The 16,198-nt window shown below is 60.8% G+C and overlaps 2 protein-coding genes across 2 annotated transcripts in view; both read left to right on the top strand.

Moving 5' to 3' along the window:
• The first annotated feature begins 34 nt into the window (after positions 1 to 34).
• Positions 35 to 14,394, top strand: SLC25A1 (solute carrier family 25 member 1). The gene is made up of 9 exons (XM_027892005.1): positions 35 to 148; positions 10,510 to 10,617; positions 10,754 to 10,853; positions 11,081 to 11,219; positions 11,699 to 11,783; positions 11,943 to 12,047; positions 12,449 to 12,564; positions 12,874 to 12,947; positions 13,041 to 14,394. Exons 1-9 carry the CDS (start codon positions 58 to 60, stop codon positions 13,153 to 13,155), a joined length of 933 nt encoding a protein of 310 aa, XP_027747806.1. The 5' UTR covers positions 35 to 57; the 3' UTR covers positions 13,156 to 14,394.
• A 123-nt stretch (positions 14,395 to 14,517) lies between these two features.
• Positions 14,518 to 16,198, top strand: part of LOC114061487 (somatomedin-B and thrombospondin type-1 domain-containing protein-like) — a 3,605-nt gene continuing 1,924 nt past the window's right edge. The window contains exons 1-3 of the mRNA XM_027892007.1: positions 14,518 to 15,005; positions 15,778 to 15,960; positions 16,079 to 16,169. Of these exons, the coding sequence (XP_027747808.1) occupies positions 14,798 to 15,005; positions 15,778 to 15,960; positions 16,079 to 16,169 (482 nt within the window). The 5' untranslated portion in view covers positions 14,518 to 14,797. The remainder of the gene's footprint in view (positions 15,006 to 15,777; positions 15,961 to 16,078; positions 16,170 to 16,198) is intronic.

The raw sequence follows: 16,198 nt of genomic DNA, 5'->3' as shown, positions 1-16,198 counted from the left end.
CTGAAATAGGGCTCGGCCGCCGCTCCCGGGCAGCCCGAACCGCGGAGCAGCGCGGCCATGCCCGCCCCCGCCGCGCCCCGCAGCCTGGCCGCCGCCGCCCCCGCCGGCAAGGCCAAGCTCACCCACCCCGGCAAGGCCATCCTGGCAGGTAAGGGTCCCCCGGGGCTCTCCCGGGGAACGGGGCTCGCCCCGCCAATGCCAGCGTGGGCATCCGCCTGGGCGGTGCTGCCGGACCCGCCCCGGGGCGGTGGCGCTCCCGCAGGTGCTGCTGCTCCATCCCGGCACTGCCGCCCCTCTCCCGCTGCCCCGAGGCGGCCCCGGTGGACCGGGGTTTCCCTTCGGCCCCGGCAGCATCCTGAACCTGGACCCCGGCTCCGGGGATCGCAGCGTCCTGCCAGGCTGTTTGTGCTCCCGGAGGTCTGGCCGCGGAGGTGCCGGTGGCCTCGGACGTAGATCGGGGCGAGCGGTACTCGCGGGGTTCAGCGGGACAGGTTTCCATGCCAGCCGAGGGAGCGGCACTGATGGGAGAGGCTGATGGCAGCAGGGACCCCCGCACGCACCCCCAGAGGGCTTAAGGGACAAGGCTGGGGCGGGAGCAGTCAGTTGTCCCTGCCCCAGCTGTGTCCCACACGCTGCGTTGATGCAGTTCCTCTGAGGGCTGCTTGGTTCCTCCTTTGTGCCTCGGCATCGGTCCCTGTGGATCAGGGCGTGTTTTCCCGTCCGGTTCTGACCACTTCCATGGGATCTAAATAGGCTCCGGGTGCAGCAGTAATTGCAGAGTTAACGCTCTGCCTCCTGCTTGTGGCTGGTTCGAGCTCTGAGCTGACTGGAGTCCAAGACAGTCGCAGGCTTGTTAAACTCCTTTGTAGCTGTTCATTAGCTCCCTGGTTTCTCCTGCCAGTCGCAGGACAATTCCCAGAGTGGAGATTAGCGTCTTTGTTTTGAAATGAGCCTTCGAAGCCTCGACATGATTGGCATGTTTAGAGCTTTTGTGTTTTCCAGCCAATTCCCTCTCCTACGATTGTGCCTTTGTCTCTCCAACTCCCCACTCCCCTCCAAGGGCAGAGCTCCAGCCTCCAGTAGCAGGACCCGGGAGCAGAAGGCTCTGCCCACCCTGGCTGGGCACAGCCGAACACTTGCTGCTCCAGCTCTGCCCTCCCGCCCGTGCTGGGTGGGTCTCCCCTCACACAGACCTGGAGAACTGTGGGAGATGGATGCTTGGAACACTGGAGCGTGCAAAGGGTGCCGAGGCCTCCCAGGGTCACGTCTCCTGGAAGGGACTGTGCCTGTGCCATCCCTGGGGCTGCCTGGCCACAGGGCTGTGGCACAAGGAGAAGGCAGCTGTGGCCAGACCAGAGGGTACCTTCTCATTCAGGTGAAGCCTTGGGTGAGGCTCCTCCAGAGCTCAGGGGGCTCAAGGCTTGTGCTGCCCCGCCTCAAAATGGGTTGTTTTTTCAGGCCTCTTCACGTAACATTTTTTTAAATGGGATTTAATCCAAGATTAAGATGGGAAAGAACAGGCTGTTTTCTTCTCATCCACCCTTCCCAGTCTTTCCCATCTTGCTGCCCTTGTGCAATGCATCAGGTACCAGTGTACCAGGAGACTTTCATTGCCCTTGTTTCGGTCTCTAATCAGGATCATCAGCTGTAGATGGATTATTGGTATCAGCCTCCTCTGAGAGAGGTTGCAGCAGACTTGCCCTTCTCTCCCCTGCCATAAAAATTGCCGTGGGTATGCCTGGAAGTTGTTCTGGTGTAAAGGTTCTTGTGGACTTCACCAGGTGCCGGGTTGGGCAACGTAGCACAAAGTTGCACATGCCCCTGTTTGGGGGGGGCCCTTCTGGGTCCGTGTGAGGCTGCAGAGGTGGAAGAAGGACCCTATTGAGATGCTGGTCTTTTCCTCACAGGCTGTAATCAGAGTAATTGGTTAATGGGCAGAAGTCCAGCCAAGCCTCTGTGGCATCTAATTGTATTAGAGAACCACAGAAACGGGAGAAAGCTGCTGTTAACTCCCTGCACCCTGGTCTGCTCAGCCCTCCAGCCCCTTGCTGGAGGATGCAGTGCCGTTTGTGGCTGTATCTGCTGACTTTAAAGGGTTTGCTGATGCTCTCAGGGTTTCTCATCTGACATTTGTCTGCACAACAGGGGTGTGTGCTTCAGAGCTCAACTTTCTGGAGAGCTGGAAGTGTTAAGATGGACCATTCCTGCTGCGCCTCATCAGCCTGTACTGGTGGAGTTAAATAAGCATCTGTCATCCCCCCCTGGGTGCCTCTCTGCTCACAGACCCCCTCTATAATTGGGATCCTCTGCCAGGCAGGCACAGCAACCTCAGCTGCCCAGACCTCCACAGGCTGGGGCTGGCTCTTTTCTGAAGAGACACAAGTGAAGCTCTGGCTGCCAAGAGCTCTTCTCCTTTAGTTGTTGCAACAGACAAATGCAAGGTTAAAAATTAATTTGCTAATGGGCTCTCATTTGTCTGGGCAGCTGCTGTGTGCCAGGGCAGCACTTCACCTTGCGGTGACCACGCAGGCGGCGCCGGCGCTGTGGCCACGTGTGGGCTGAGCACACGAAGGCAGCTGGGCTGGACTGGCTGGCTGGGTGGGTGTCACTGCCAGGATTTGGAATGGGAGATGCTCTGTGCTGAGTGGGTCTCTGCCCCTGTTCCATCCCAACACCCCCTTTACAAAGGGACAAGCCCCCAGGCTCTGAACTGATGGTACAAAGTTGGTTTGGAGAACATGGTGCTGGTGAGAAGTGACATGGCTTAAGGTACAGCAGTTAGGTGTGACATGGCTTAAGGTACAGCAGTTAGGTATAACATGGCTTAGTTTAGACCCGTTTAAAAGACTGGTAAACATGCAGGCTTTATGCTGAAATGGATATTAAAACTGTGTCTTCCCAACTCTCCTGCTGGTTCTGCTACCTGTTGCAGACTGGTACAATTTTTCTGTGAACTCAGGAGCTGGTTTGAGGGCTAGCATGTTCCTCTTCTGCTGGGCAACAACCAACCTGTTAGCAGGCAGGCCGGGAGCCCAGCCGTGCCTCCAGCCTCCCCACAGCCAGCTTCCAGTTTTGTGCCGTGGTTTCCAAGCAAACCCTTGAGCCCACTGGCCTCCTGTCCCTCCCACCGGCATCCTTCAGGGCTGGTCCACTGTGCAGCTCCCAGCACGGGGCCCCTCCACAGTGAGTGGATGGGGAGCTCGAAACGAAGGCAGCAGGTGGAGAGACAGGAATGCTGATGGCAGAGCTGGAGAGACAGTCACCCCTGCCATTCCCCGGAGCGCTCCTTGCTGGGGATTTGAACGCCACGGTGCTGTTGGGTCAGCCCGAGGTGGGCTGTTTAGAGCCCGGCACAAATGGTCTTTGCCCCTTGCAGGCCAACCCCCACACTCCTGCCCTCCTCTTGAGAACTTTGCTCGTGGCTAGCAGCGCCCATGTGATGAAAGGCTTTGCCTTCCCTCTCCAGAGTAAAGTACGGCCTTGCTCTGTTTTTAGCCAGCTTTGAAGCCTGGGGTCTGCTCCCTCCCACGGAGAAGCTCCCAGCTGCCTGGCTCTCTGCATGGTACCTCTGCTCATCTGGGGGCTGCTGCACAGTTGTTGTTCCTGCCTACACCTAATCCTGCCTGGTCAGGGGGGCAGGATGCCTGGGCACTGTCCTGCATGGTGCTGGGTTTGGAAAGAGCTCGCAGTTGTTGTGGCTGCCGTTCTGGTGTTGGGTACCACTGGGAAATAGCAGTGATGTGCACCAGGTCATGGGCAGGGGAGAAGGACTGCAGGGAGAGAAAAGGACCTGCAGGGTAGAGCAGGGAAGGTTCAGCAGGGAGCTCAGGCTCCTGAGAAACAAAGCAGTAATTAGAGCTTCAGTTTCCTCTTCTTTGTTAATCCCTGATATAATCTTTCTTAGGAAATGCTGTACCTGCAGAGGAGAGGAGTCAGGCACTGGGTGTGAAAGCTGAGACTTGCTTCTTGCAGAGCAGGACTCCTTTCCCAGAAGTCCCAAGTCCACCTGGATTTCCAGGGCCGTTTCTCTCCTGGGAGGTTGTGAGGGAGGTTGTGCTGCTGGGAGTGGCTGTGGTCTGGCGCACTCCCTGGCTTTGAGATGGATGCCTGGTGCTCACAGCAGTTTGGGGGATGTTTCCCCCTTGATGCTGAGCCAAAGGAGCCAGGTGGTGGGCTGAGCACAGCCAGGCAGAAGGACTGGTGACCGTGGAGGAACCAGCCCTGCCGGGTCTGCTGCCCTCAGTGCTTCCCGCCTGGTTGTGGTTTCCCCTGCAGTTGCCTCCTCTGGCTGTCATCTGTTTGGGGAGTGGGGCACATGGAGTGTGCTGGCCCTGAGTGTGTCCTTGGCTGCCTGGGAGCCCTCGTGGACTGCAGCAGAACCTCAGAGCAGCCCCAAGGCTCCTGGTGGGAGGAGGATGTCAGCCCCAGGGCCAGGAAACCACATCGGGCTGTCCATTCGGTCTGAATGGATTCTGTGTGAGCTGGGGTTAACCCTGGGTTTTGAAATGTGAGTTTCTGAGATTTTCACATGCCTGATGCTCTGCTTGACATTCTGCAGGCAACCATTTTCTGTGGGTTGATGTAAATGATCGGAAGGAGCCATCCATCTTCCGGAGGCGATGAGCACCATGAGCTGACAGGGGATGTTGCGGCCTCTCTCTCGTCTCTGATGGCCCTGTGTGGTGCATGCCAATGCAGCCTCCCTGCCCTGCTTGTGCCCTCAGGTCTTGGGTCACCTCCTGACAGCAGGAGTTGATTTTTTTGCCATCTCTTCTCTCTCCCCATTCTCCAGTGTGTGGCACAGCAATCACTCCCCTGTGCTGGTGGTGAGGAGACCAGAGGCTGTCCCTGGGGAAGGCTCAGTCCTGGCAGTGGCTCCTTCATCCAGCTGTGGGGCTGTGCTGGGGGAGGTGCCCAGCAGCCCTGGGCTCTGACATCGACTCAGAGAGTTCAGAGGGGTTTTCGATGCTTGAAAAGTTGATGTCCAGAGTGGAGTGATGACTTGGCTGGGGTGCACAGGACAACACAGAGAAGGTGACTTGAGCAGGACGGGGCACTTGGCAGTCCCCAAAGGTGGGGTGAGTGCCAAGGGCAGAAGACGCTGTGACTGCGAGCACAGGGAAGTGACTGCTGCCATCCTGCTCACAGCCAAGAAGTTTAAAATGTAATAATGGTTAGTTGTAATGTTGAGAAGTGAATGCAAGGAGGCGATGAGTGAGTGGGTTGTGAAAAGGCAGCCTGTTCAAACAGGACAGTTCCAGTAAGATTCAGGACAAATTATTCCATCCCATCCAGAGTGTTATCTGCAGCGCTGTTTGCACGGTCGGGGCTGTTTACCCACCGATGGCACAGGGTACAGAGAGGCATCTCTCCTGTTTGCCATTCTGTGTGTCCCCACTGGGGATCAGACTTCATCCAGCCTGCCTGTGGCACTCTCCTGTGACCAAACACGCCGTGTGTGTGTGTTTACCGATTGACCTGCTGAACCCCTGTGCTCCCCACCGGCCTTGCCCCTGTCAGACAGGAGACCTCCAAGGCATGGACACCCTCTGAGCCTGCTGACCTGTCTGTCACAGGACACGGGTTTTTTTTTCCCTTGTAAACAAAACGCGGGTAATTTTCTGGCAGTCTTGTTTGGGGGAAGCTGCTTCCCTGTCTCAGCACTGTGTAAGAGCTTTGGCCGCAGAGCTGCCCCCGTGGTGGTTTTCCCCAAGGATGTGGCTGCAGGTGGGTGCTGAAGGGCTGTCCGTGGCAGGAGGAGATGCCTGCCGGCTCCTGAGCCCCGAGTTTCACAAGATGGCCCGTGGTGGGACGTGTTGGGGGGTGGAGCCGTTAAACCCGTTTCACCGCTGCAGGCAGGGCAGGATTGATTGCTCCACCACTGCCTTCAGCGGGGGGATGGCAATGGATGGCTGAAGGGCAGCCTGGGCGGCTGCCAGGAGGGGTTGTTCCCTTGGCAGCGGGGAGCAGGGACCTGTCGGGAGCTGGCAGTGGGTGTTCCTGCCTCCCTGATTTGTAGCACCCTGATGGGGTGCTTTTGGGGTGTTTTGTGGGGTTTGTTTGTTTGTTTGTTTGGAGTTTTTATTGTTGTTGTTCGTGGTTTTTCTGATTGTTTTGGGGTTTTTTGGGAGGGTCTCTGATTTTCCCAGCTCTAACAGCTGCCTTGGCTAATGGAAAAGGGCACTAACCAAGTTCCCCTCGTGAGGGTGGGAGCTGTAAGCCTGGCATCCAGGAGGTGGGCAGGATGGCCCGCTGTGCCTGCGGCGTGTGGTTCGTGCCACCCGTGTCGTGTGCTCAGCTCACCTCCTACACCTGCACCTCCTGCACGTGGGCTGGGTGCCCCCCAAACAGGGGGAACTCAGGGCTCTGCTTCTGCTCTGGAGAGGAGCTGAGAGCTTGTTTGTGCCTTTCCACCATCCTGTGCCACCCGGCTGGCAGAATGGGGAAGCTTCAGGCATGGGCTCTGGGAGAGCTCTGCTGCTTTGCTCCCAGACCCTTAGGAATAATTTCCTCTGGCCTGAAAGGATCCTGCTTAATCTGAACTTAAAAGGAGCTTTTTGTATGGAAATCAGGTGCTTGTGTGTCAGCATGTGAAATCACTCTTAAAAATGGAGAGGCTGAAATTGCTCTCCAGGTGCTCACTTCTCATCAGAGCTGCACAGAGACCTGCTGCTCTGTCTCTCTGCAGGAGCAGGATGTTTTTGCAGGCACAGTCACTTGCAGGAGTGGCAGAGGGGTCAGTGCCACCTCCTGGCCCTCTGTGGCTCCCAGACAGGGCAGTGGGTGCTCACTGGGGCACTTGCCTCAGGGTAGAGGTTTGCAGTGGGTGGCAGTGCCAGCCCTGGCTGTGCAGCCTTGGTTTGTGTAAGTCCTGGGACTCTCCTTGTCTTCCCCATTGGAGCTTCATCCTCCTGCCCTCAGCACCCGCTCTGTCCTGGCCAGGAGCTGGTGATCCTGGGATGCAGTGGCCAGTGGTGTCCCTGGGAGCTGCTCACTGACAGAGTGTGAAGCTGGACCTCTGTGTGCTGATGCCATCACGTGTTGCATGAGCATTGCAGGGGCAGCACCCTCCCACTGTCCCCAAAAACCCTCTTCTCCCTCCTGCCAGCTCTCCCCAGCTGTGCCCAAGGACAGCCTTCTTTGGCTCTTCCGCAGGGGAGAGCTAAACGTTTTCTGGGAAAACCATGCCAAGTGGCTGACAAACAGGTATTTTTCCCATCTCCCCCTTCCCGCTGGGCCTGCCGTGTGGGGATCACTGGCAGCTGAAGCACATACAGGCGGTGCTGCAGCCAGGGAGCCATTCCTGGTGCTGGGAGTGGGATCTCCCCACCAGACACCTTCCCTGGGGCCGGGCGTAGTGACCTTCCCTGAAGGACGTCCCGTCTCTCTGGCTGTGCTGCATCCAGCTGACAGTGGAGAGCCTTTGCCCGGCACCTCAGCTGCCCCGCTTGCTCTTTCCCCTCCTGAGCACTGCCAGCTGTTCCTGCTGACTCCGCGCTGTTGCAAGAGCTGAAGCTGCCGGTTAAAGTCCGGGTAAACAGGTTGCAAAGCCCCCGCAGCCCTGGCGAGGGAGGAGGTTGGACAGAGCTGCTGCTTGTGGGCAGTGGGGTGATTTATTTGCATGGAATAAGGTTTCTGCTGGAACAATACTGTGTGGAGAGAGGAGATGACAGCAGAGCAGGACCTCTGATGGGTCCCGCTTCCAGGGGGGTTAGGGTTTGCGGGGTGGGTGGTCTGTGCCACCCTTTCTCTCTGCAGGCAGATGAAAATGGGTTAAAATTGCCACCAGTCAAGGAGTGTGTCCCGAGTTCCTGCTCTGTGCACCTCCCCACTGAGCCCAGAGTGACAGCAGGGGGTAGGAGGGGACCTGGCAATGTGGATGCCTTGTTCCTCCATCCTTGGCCAAGGCAACCTCAGTGCCCAGAGGCTGCCAGTTCCCAGGAACAGCACTCTGTCCCTTTGCTGGGGCACTTCACAGGCTTCTGTGGGTGTGGCTTTGCCTGTGGGATTCTGGGCAGAACTTGTCTGCCTCCCCTGCATGGACAAACGTCCTCAATCCCAGTGGCAGCCAAGGCTGTGGGCGGGTTGTGGGAGGAGCAGCATCCCTCCCTGTGCCATCTGGTGTGGCTGCCATGAGCCCAGGTGCTGGTTGCCCCTGGACTGGTGCTTGTCCCAGGTGCTTCCCTCCTGTCTGGCTCCCGGAGGTGCTGGGGCAGCAGCTGGTGCTGGGAGACCGGGAGGGAGCAAATATTTATGGCACTTCAAATGTCCAGCACTTCAGTTCTGCAGTGTAGGAGGGAGGGAAGTGGCCTTGGCAGCAGCTGGGTTGTTCATGTGGCTGTGGTGTGGAGAGGTGCCAGCCAGCGCTTGGCTTTTTGGGGACTGTTGCACTCAGCTGGAGGATGCTGCTGCTTGCTGGGGACCTGCCAGCTCTTCCTCGGGAACTGTTTGTCTTTGCAGGAGAAATTACAGTGCTTGGCAGCCCCTGTGCCGTGGCACCAGCAGTGTCTGCCACCCCTGACAGACCTGCCAACGATGGGAGAGAGTTGAGGGGGTGGCAGGAGCACGGTGGGGACACTGGGGATGGTGGCTGTCTTGTGGTGCCCCAGGGGAGAGGGTGACTGGCTGGCTGCAGTGGCATGAGCTGGCCTGGCTGTGGCTTCTGTGGTTTCCTCCCACGCCCCCAAAGCACAGGGTGCCGTGGAGGAGTCATGGCTGGCAGTGGTCACCCGTTCCCGCCTCCCGGGAGCCGCCTGCCTGGCCTGGGCTGGGCAGCTCCAGCCCCCCCGGGAACACAGTGGGAAACAAGGGGCCTTTGTCTGCTCTGGAGGAGCTGGACTGGCCTCAGGCCCCATCCCCAGCACCCCACGGGGCCGGGATGCTGCCAGGCTGGGCTGGCGGGTCCTGCCTTGGGCACTCAGTGCCCCGGTGTCCCCATCCCTGCTGTGCCTGTGGGAGGAGTGGGATGCTCTTTGAGCAGAGAGCTGAGCTTTCCATTGCCCCAGCTGTGCTGAGTGCTGACCTGGCTTCTTGACTCCCCTGGGAGGACAGTGCAGCCTGGTGCTTCTTTTGCCTGGGGGGAAAAAAACAGGATAAGGCTGTTTTAAGGTGGGTGCTGGAAGGAGTGTGCAGCAAGGCTTCAGAAAGACCGGGCTGAGAGCAGGCAGCAGTGCTCCAGGGGATGCCAGTTGCCAGTGGCACTGGCCCGGGGGAGCTGGGTGCGGCACCAGGATCCACTGTCTCTCTTGTAAATTTGGAGGCTGTACAAATGAAACGTGACTTTGTGAGAAACTCCACTGGTCCGAGGAGCTGGGGCCTCCTGCTGCTGTCACAGGGAGCAGCCACAGTGGTGGTGCCCCCTATCAGTATCCCCTCACAGGGGTGGTTTGTGGGGTGCTGATAAGCAGAGCTGTGCCGTGCCGTGCTGCACTTGGCTGCAGAGCAGGATCACCACCACAGCATCCAGCCCTGGCCCTTCCCACAGTGGCAGTGTGTTCCCCCCGTGGCTCCCCACCATGGCTGTGGTGGGAGCTGCAGTGCTGCTGAGTCACGCCGAGGACGTGGCCAGGCTGGAGGGGCCATTGGAGGCTGTGTGGGAGACTGGGAGCTGACAGCCCCCCTGACCCCACGCCGTGCCCCATCCTGAGGGCCAGGGCATGGTTCACCTTCCCTGGGCAAGGAGCAGGGAGTGCTCTGGTGGGTGCTGACCCCAGTGGCAGTGCCCTCTGCCCTGAGCGGGGTTTGCCCTGTGATCCTGAGGGAGCCGGCTTGGCCTCGCGCTTCCTCCTGGTTGCGGCACAAAGGGCTCCCGCTGCTCGGCGGGACCTGCCCGTGCTTTGATGCGAGGAAATGCCCTGTGATCTGTCGTGGCCGGATGGGCTGAGCCCAGCTCCCCCAGCCCAGCTGCAAGGGCTGCAACCACGCTGTGGGGAGCCCCGTGGCTGAGAGCCAGCACCCCTTGCTGCCTGGGCTGCCAGGAGAGGCTGCAGCCGCTGTAATCAGCCCCCAGCAGCCGCTGTGGGAGCCCGGGGCAGCCGGACAGGCTTGATGATGATTGTGCTTCCTGCTGGCGTGGCTGGTCTGCAGATGGGCTCCCACCGGTGTGGGGAGTGGTGCTGGGCCTGCTGCAGCACCGCTGGGTTTATAAATCCCAGTGCTGGCAGCTCACCTGGGGGTGTGGGGCTCCGGAGAGGGAGAGGTGCCTTTGGGGAATAACACGCCAAATAGGTGGCTGTGGGTGTGGTGTTTTGCCTGGTTTACCAGCCACTTTGGCCAGTCTCCTCAATGTCTCTTGCCATGGCTGGGCAGTGATGCCCGTGCAGGGCACCAGGTTGGCACAGGGCCCCGCTGCTGTGTGGAGTGCTCAGGGTTTTGGTGAGGACAGGCACGGGGTGTCCCAGCCCAGACCTGGCTGCCGGCAGCCCTTGGCTCAGCCATCCTGAAGCGGCAGCAGCCACTGACCTGGCCTGGTGCTGCTCCTGCCCCAATGCCCCCTCCTCTCCCGTGCAGGTGGCCTGGCCGGAGGGATCGAGATCTGCATCACATTCCCCACCGAATATGTGAAGACGCAGCTGCAGCTGGACGAGAAGGCAAACCCTCCTCGCTACAAGGGCATCGGTGAGCACCTGCCCAGCGCTGGCCCCAGCCCCTCGCTGGGTTTGGGGGGCTCCCGGGAAGCCTGGCTGGAGCTGGGGCGGTGGTGGGTGGTCCTCGGCGTGGCAGGTGACAGTGGCACTGCTGTGCTCTGCCACAGGGGACTGTGTGAAGCAGACTGTCCGTGACCATGGCATCCGGGGGCTGTACCGGGGGCTCAGCTCGCTGCTGTACGGCTCCATCCCCAAGGCTGCCGTCAGGTAGGTGTGTCCCCAGGGCCTGGGGTGAGTGGGGGGGGCTCCCGACAGCAGCAGACGGGGTGGTTTTGCCCTCAGTGTCTCCACTGGTGCTTCACCAAGGCCAGGTGCTTTCCCAGACGGGAGGGTCCTCTCACAGGGTGCGTGGCTGCTCCTGGAGGCAGACCCAGAGCAGGGGGTGCAGCCCCCTGTCTGGGTGCCCAGGGGTTGGCATGGTGGCTCCTTTGCAGGTTCGGGATGTTCGAGTTCCTCAGCAACCAGATGAGAGACGAGCAGGGGCGGCTGGACAGCACGCGGGGCCTCATCTGCGGGCTGGGGGCTGGCGTGGCCGAGGCTGTGGCAGTGGTCTGCCCCATGGAGACCATAAAGGTGGGTGGGAGGCAGCTGCCAGTGTCCCCTGCCTTGGCACTCCTCACCGGGCTTGGTGGGGAGGGTGCAAGAGCCAGGGGTGCCTGACTTTTGGGGACCTGAAGGCCACATGAGTTTGCTCAGGCCAGTTTTGTAGGGGAGGATCTGATGGTGGAAAGCCCTCGGGGTCAGGTCAGGTGGTCCTGGCCCTTCTCCCACTCTGGGGAGGAGCCCCACAAGCTCATCTTGTCACTCATTTTTGGACTGTAAACCCCACGTGGCCGCTTGCAGCAGCAGTTTCCCAGGTTTTGCTCTGGAAAATGCGCTGCTGGCCAGGGGCACAGGCTTCCCCTGTGGTCTCTCCAGTCTTGCCTGGCTGCGTGGGTTGGCTCTGGTCTTGGGACTGTCCCTGGCACAAGGCAAGAGGTGGCCAACAGCCCTTTTGGGGCCATCACGCCTGCCCTTACCTCAGCCGGGACGAGCACATCATCTCCTCGTAGGTGAAGTTTATCCATGACCAGACCTCTCCCAACCCCAAATACCGTGGTTTCTTCCATGGCGTCCGGGAGATCGTTCGGGAACAGGGTGAGTCCCGGGGAAGCGGCACCCTGACCCCCTGGGCACTCCCGTGCTGTGGGGATGGGGTGGGAGGTGGCAGATGGGCACAGGCTGGGATGTGTGGCCTGAGAAGGTTTTTCTCTGCCAGCTGAGGCTGGTCTCTCCTCCAACACCCTCTTCTTGCAGGACTGAAGGGGACCTACCAGGGCTTAACTGCGACCGTCCTCAAGCAAGGATCAAACCAAGCCATCCGCTTCTTCGTCATGACCTCCCTCAAGAACTGGTACAAAGGTATGGTGCCCTCATCCCCCCAGGCCTGCCTGGCTGTGCCTCTGGCTCCTCCAGCCCACCCTTGGGAGCTGGGATGGACTTTCTGTCAGCACACCCCCTACTTCTCATGGCTCAGCCACCCAGGATGCAGGAAGATGAAAACCAAGGTGGGGTGGCCCCAGCTCATGGGGCTCTGAAGGGTCCTGGTGCTGGAGCATCACTTTCACACCCACCCTGAGTCCCTGGGCACTGTATGAGCTCTGTGGGGCTGCTGCTGCTGGACAGTCTCCTTCAAACGCCCCAGCCCCCAGCTCAGCACCATGACCACAAGCAACCAGACCTGGGATCTTCCCTGTGGGCTCCCTCAGGAATGAGTGCTTCATCCCACCACTATTCTGTCCTCAAACTGTCTTTCTTTCCAGGGGACAATCCCAACAAGGTTATCAACCCCTTCATCACAGGGGTGTTTGGAGCCATTGCTGGAGCTGCGAGTGTCTTTGGCAACACCCCCTTGGACGTGGTGAAGACCAGGATGCAGGTACAGTGCCAGGACACGGTGTGAGACCACTCTGCCTGCAGCAGGCTGGGGCCACCCGCTGCCTGGGAGCTGTTTCACACAGTCCCTGGGGCAGGCACTGGATGGTGGTGGGATTTGGCTTGGGAGATTCGTGGGGTTGGTGCTGGGAAGTGTTTGCACAGAGATGGGGATGTCCCTCCCGGGTTTGATTCGCAGCATCAAAGAGGGATCAGTTCCTCATGGCACACCCCCAGCTATCTGCCTCCCCCACAAAATCCCCCAGAGACACCCCTGGCTCTGGCCTCTGATCCTGCTTTCCCCTTCCCACAGGGGCTGGAGGCGCACAAGTACAAGAACACCTGGGACTGTGCCTACCAGATCATGAAACACGAAGGGCCCCTGGCGTAAGCTCTGCGGTGGGGGTGGCTGGGGGGCAGGATGGGCAGGGAGGGGGCTGCGAGGGCAATCAGCCCCACGGCCCCCTTTATCCCCGGCAGGTTTTACAAGGGCACGGTGCCTCGCTTGGGCCGCGTCTGTCTCGACGTTGCCATCGTCTTCATCATCTACGATGAGGTGGTCAAATTCCTCAACAAGGTGTGGAAAACGGACTGAGGGGCCAGGCCAGGGGGCCCCACCTCCCGGGCCCCGCAGGGCTGCAGCTGGAGAGCAGAGACCAAGCCCACACCCGCCTGCAGGTGCTGCCAGGACCAGCTCTGCCCCCCACACCCTCCCCCCAAACCTGGCCACCTTTATCTTTAGGAACAGGCTCTGGAGCAGGTTAAATTACTAGTTATGTGCTAAAAGGAGCAGGGAGGGAGCAGCATCCCACCATCCAGACCCCAAGCATCCCCGTTAGACCCACCCCAATCCCCTGCTGGCACTTCCCCCTGGTGCCACATCAGGCATGAGTGCTGGTTATCCAGGGTGAGGTGTCCCCCTGGGACAGTGGCCCCAGGGCTCCTGACAGCCAGGAGCTGCTGACTGCCTGGGGAGCAGCTCTTTTTGGGGGTGCTGGGAGCTGCCCAGAGCCATGGTGCAATGCCAAGCTGTGGATGGGGCATCGCAAGCTGATGCTGGGGCTCACACCGCCAGCTGGGAGCGATGCACTCGGTCACAGCAGCTTGGGGGGAGCCCAACAGCCCTGCACCTCCCGGGCCGGGAGGGCAGTGACCTGCTGGTGTGGCCCCAGGCTTCCTTCTCCCTCCCTGCCAGCACCAGGACCACCGGTGTGCAGCATCCCATCCCTAGGGTCCTGCTCAGCCCTGGGCTCGCTGAGCAGGGGCTGCCCAAATTTGCACATACAGCCAGGCCTTTAGTTGTGCTCGTGGTGGGCCGGGGTTGGGGTGAGCTGGGTGCCCCCATCACTTGCCGTTTACAGTCGAGATGCTGTTCGAGCCGGGGCGAGGAGGGGCAGCCCCGCCTCACAGACTCGGCCTCTCGGCCTGGGGTGCAAACCCCTGTCTTCTGCCACATTCCCCCCATCTGCCCTCCCGCCGCCTCGCCGTGGCCCCGTAGGTAAATCCTGTAGCTTTTGGAGCTTCACGCTGACCCACTAACACCTGTGGCCGTGGGGCCGGAGCCCTGCTCTGCCCACACCAGGTTGGCCCCACACGATTTGTGCCAAACTTCTCCCGAGGGAGGGGGGATGCAGGAGCCAGGGCTCCACCCATCCCTGCTCCCTCTTGTCGCCAGCGATGAGCTCAGCCTTAACACAGGAGGGTGAAGGAGGAAAGCCCGGGCACGGTTTACCTGCGGCTTTCGGCTCTGAAGCCAGTGAGGGTTGCATTGTTGTTTTTTTTTATTATTATTCTGTTTTACATTCGCAATTTGAATAAAATCAGTCTGGCTTTAGCAGCTGCGTTGGTGTCTGGGCGGTGCTGAGTGAGCAGCGAGCAGCTCCTGCCCTGCAGGTGGGGGACGGTGCTCCCCATCGTGCCAAGGTGGTGCTCCCAGGGGAGTGTGAGCTCCAAGCCAGCAGTGCGCCAGTCACAGGTGCTCCCAGGCAGCTCCAGGGTTGTGTTGTCCCGTGCACTGTGCTTTATTGGTAATCCTGGCTACTTGTGTGAAGTCCTTGCCCTGCCGGGATGGCGAGGGGCGGTGGAGCAGAAGGGAACGGGCTTTGTCCCCCCGCCCAGCCCGGGGGCGGTGCGGCACGGCCGGAGATCCCAACGCCGCCACCAGCGCAGCCCTCGCTCCTCATCCAGCATCCAGGGGGTGCAGAGCCGTCGCTCGGCGCTCGCAGGCTCCCGGTGCCATGCGGGGCCTGCTGCTCTGGGGGGGCTGGCTGTTGGCCACCAGCTGCCTGGTGGGTGCCACGGGCAGCTGCCGGCACCGCTGCTGCCCGGGCAGGAACAACGCGTGCTGGGCCCCCGCCGCCCGCCGGGCTCGCTGCTACTGCGACTCGTACTGCCAGAGGACGGGAGATTGCTGCCAGGACTACCACGCCACGTGCCGCCGCGCCGGTGAGTGGCACAGGGCGTGGCACAGGGCGTGGGGCGTGGCACTGGCCGGACCCGGGGCTGGGGACACCCGCCTGGGCTGCTGCTCTGGGTGGTGGGTGTTTGTCGGTACCTGTTGGCCCCTGCTTTGAGCGGTAACAGGATGCATCTGGGGCGCCGGCTGGGCTGGATTTGTAACAATATCCGAATTTTCCCCTTTCTTCCACACTGGATGTCCGGCTGGTCCCAGTGCAATGACAGAGCACTCAGGGGTGGCCTCTGGTCTGCAGTTGACAGTGACGCTGTCATTGCAAGCCTCAGAGTGGTCAGTGTGGGACCCAGCAGGACAAACCCTGGCAACACCGCTGCCACTGTCACGGGCAGTGCCTTGCACAGCGACAAGGGAACCAGGAGCTGTGTTGGGGGTGCCAAACGGATCGTGGGCTTGAGGGTGTGAAGCCAGCCCGCCCTGGGGACCCAAACCCGCGCAGGCGGGCACCGGCTGTGGCCCCCTGGACAATTGCAACAGTCAGCCCTTCCTAATCTCCGGGGAGATTAGCGGGGTCCCAGCTCAGCGCGATGCAGCACAGGGATAAAATCCTGCGGAAGCGACGCACAATGTCCCTGTGCTGGCAGGGGTCAGGGGAGAGGGGCTGCTGGGGTCACCCTGGCCCTTGGCCTTCCTCCCCTCTCCCCCTCCCCTGTGCTGCATCTCCCCTGCGCTCCTCTTTCCCCTGCTCATGACGCTGAAGCTCTCTCTTTTCCCTCTCCTCCATCCCTCCTGCTCCCCCGGCAGCCGTGAGCTGCTCGGTGGGGCCCTGGGGGCCGTGGAGTGGGTGCAGCTCCCCGTGTGGGGTCGGCAGCAGGGCCCGCAGCCGCCAGGTCACCGTCCCGCCCCGGCACGGAGGGGAGCCCTGTCCTGACCTCAAGCAGCGCCGCGGCTGCCTGGGGGAGCACCCGACCTGCGGGACGGCCAAAGGTAACGTGGGACGCATGATGCCCTCGCCCGTGGCCGACCCCGTGTGCCGCCGTCCCCGCTGCCTGTCCTGGGGTGTCTTTAATCATCCACGTGCCCCTCACGGCTGCTCTTCTGCCAGAGGTAGCCAAGATACTCCCCAAGTCCTTCAGCTGGGACTTCAGGGATCCCTGGCGAAGAGCTGGGCTGCCACTGCTGGAGGAGCCCTCTGGGTATGTGTAGGGTTGGGACCCCTCTGTGT

The sequence above is a fragment of the Empidonax traillii genome, unplaced genomic scaffold (genome assembly GCF_003031625.1).
Source record: "Empidonax traillii isolate 1590-97213 ecotype Southwest subspecies unplaced genomic scaffold, ASM303162v1 scaffold338:size1951571, whole genome shotgun sequence".
Classification (NCBI taxonomy): Eukaryota; Metazoa; Chordata; class Aves; order Passeriformes; family Tyrannidae; genus Empidonax; species Empidonax traillii.
Note: the sequence above shows the minus strand (reverse complement) of the source record. Positions and strands in the feature narration are given on the sequence as shown.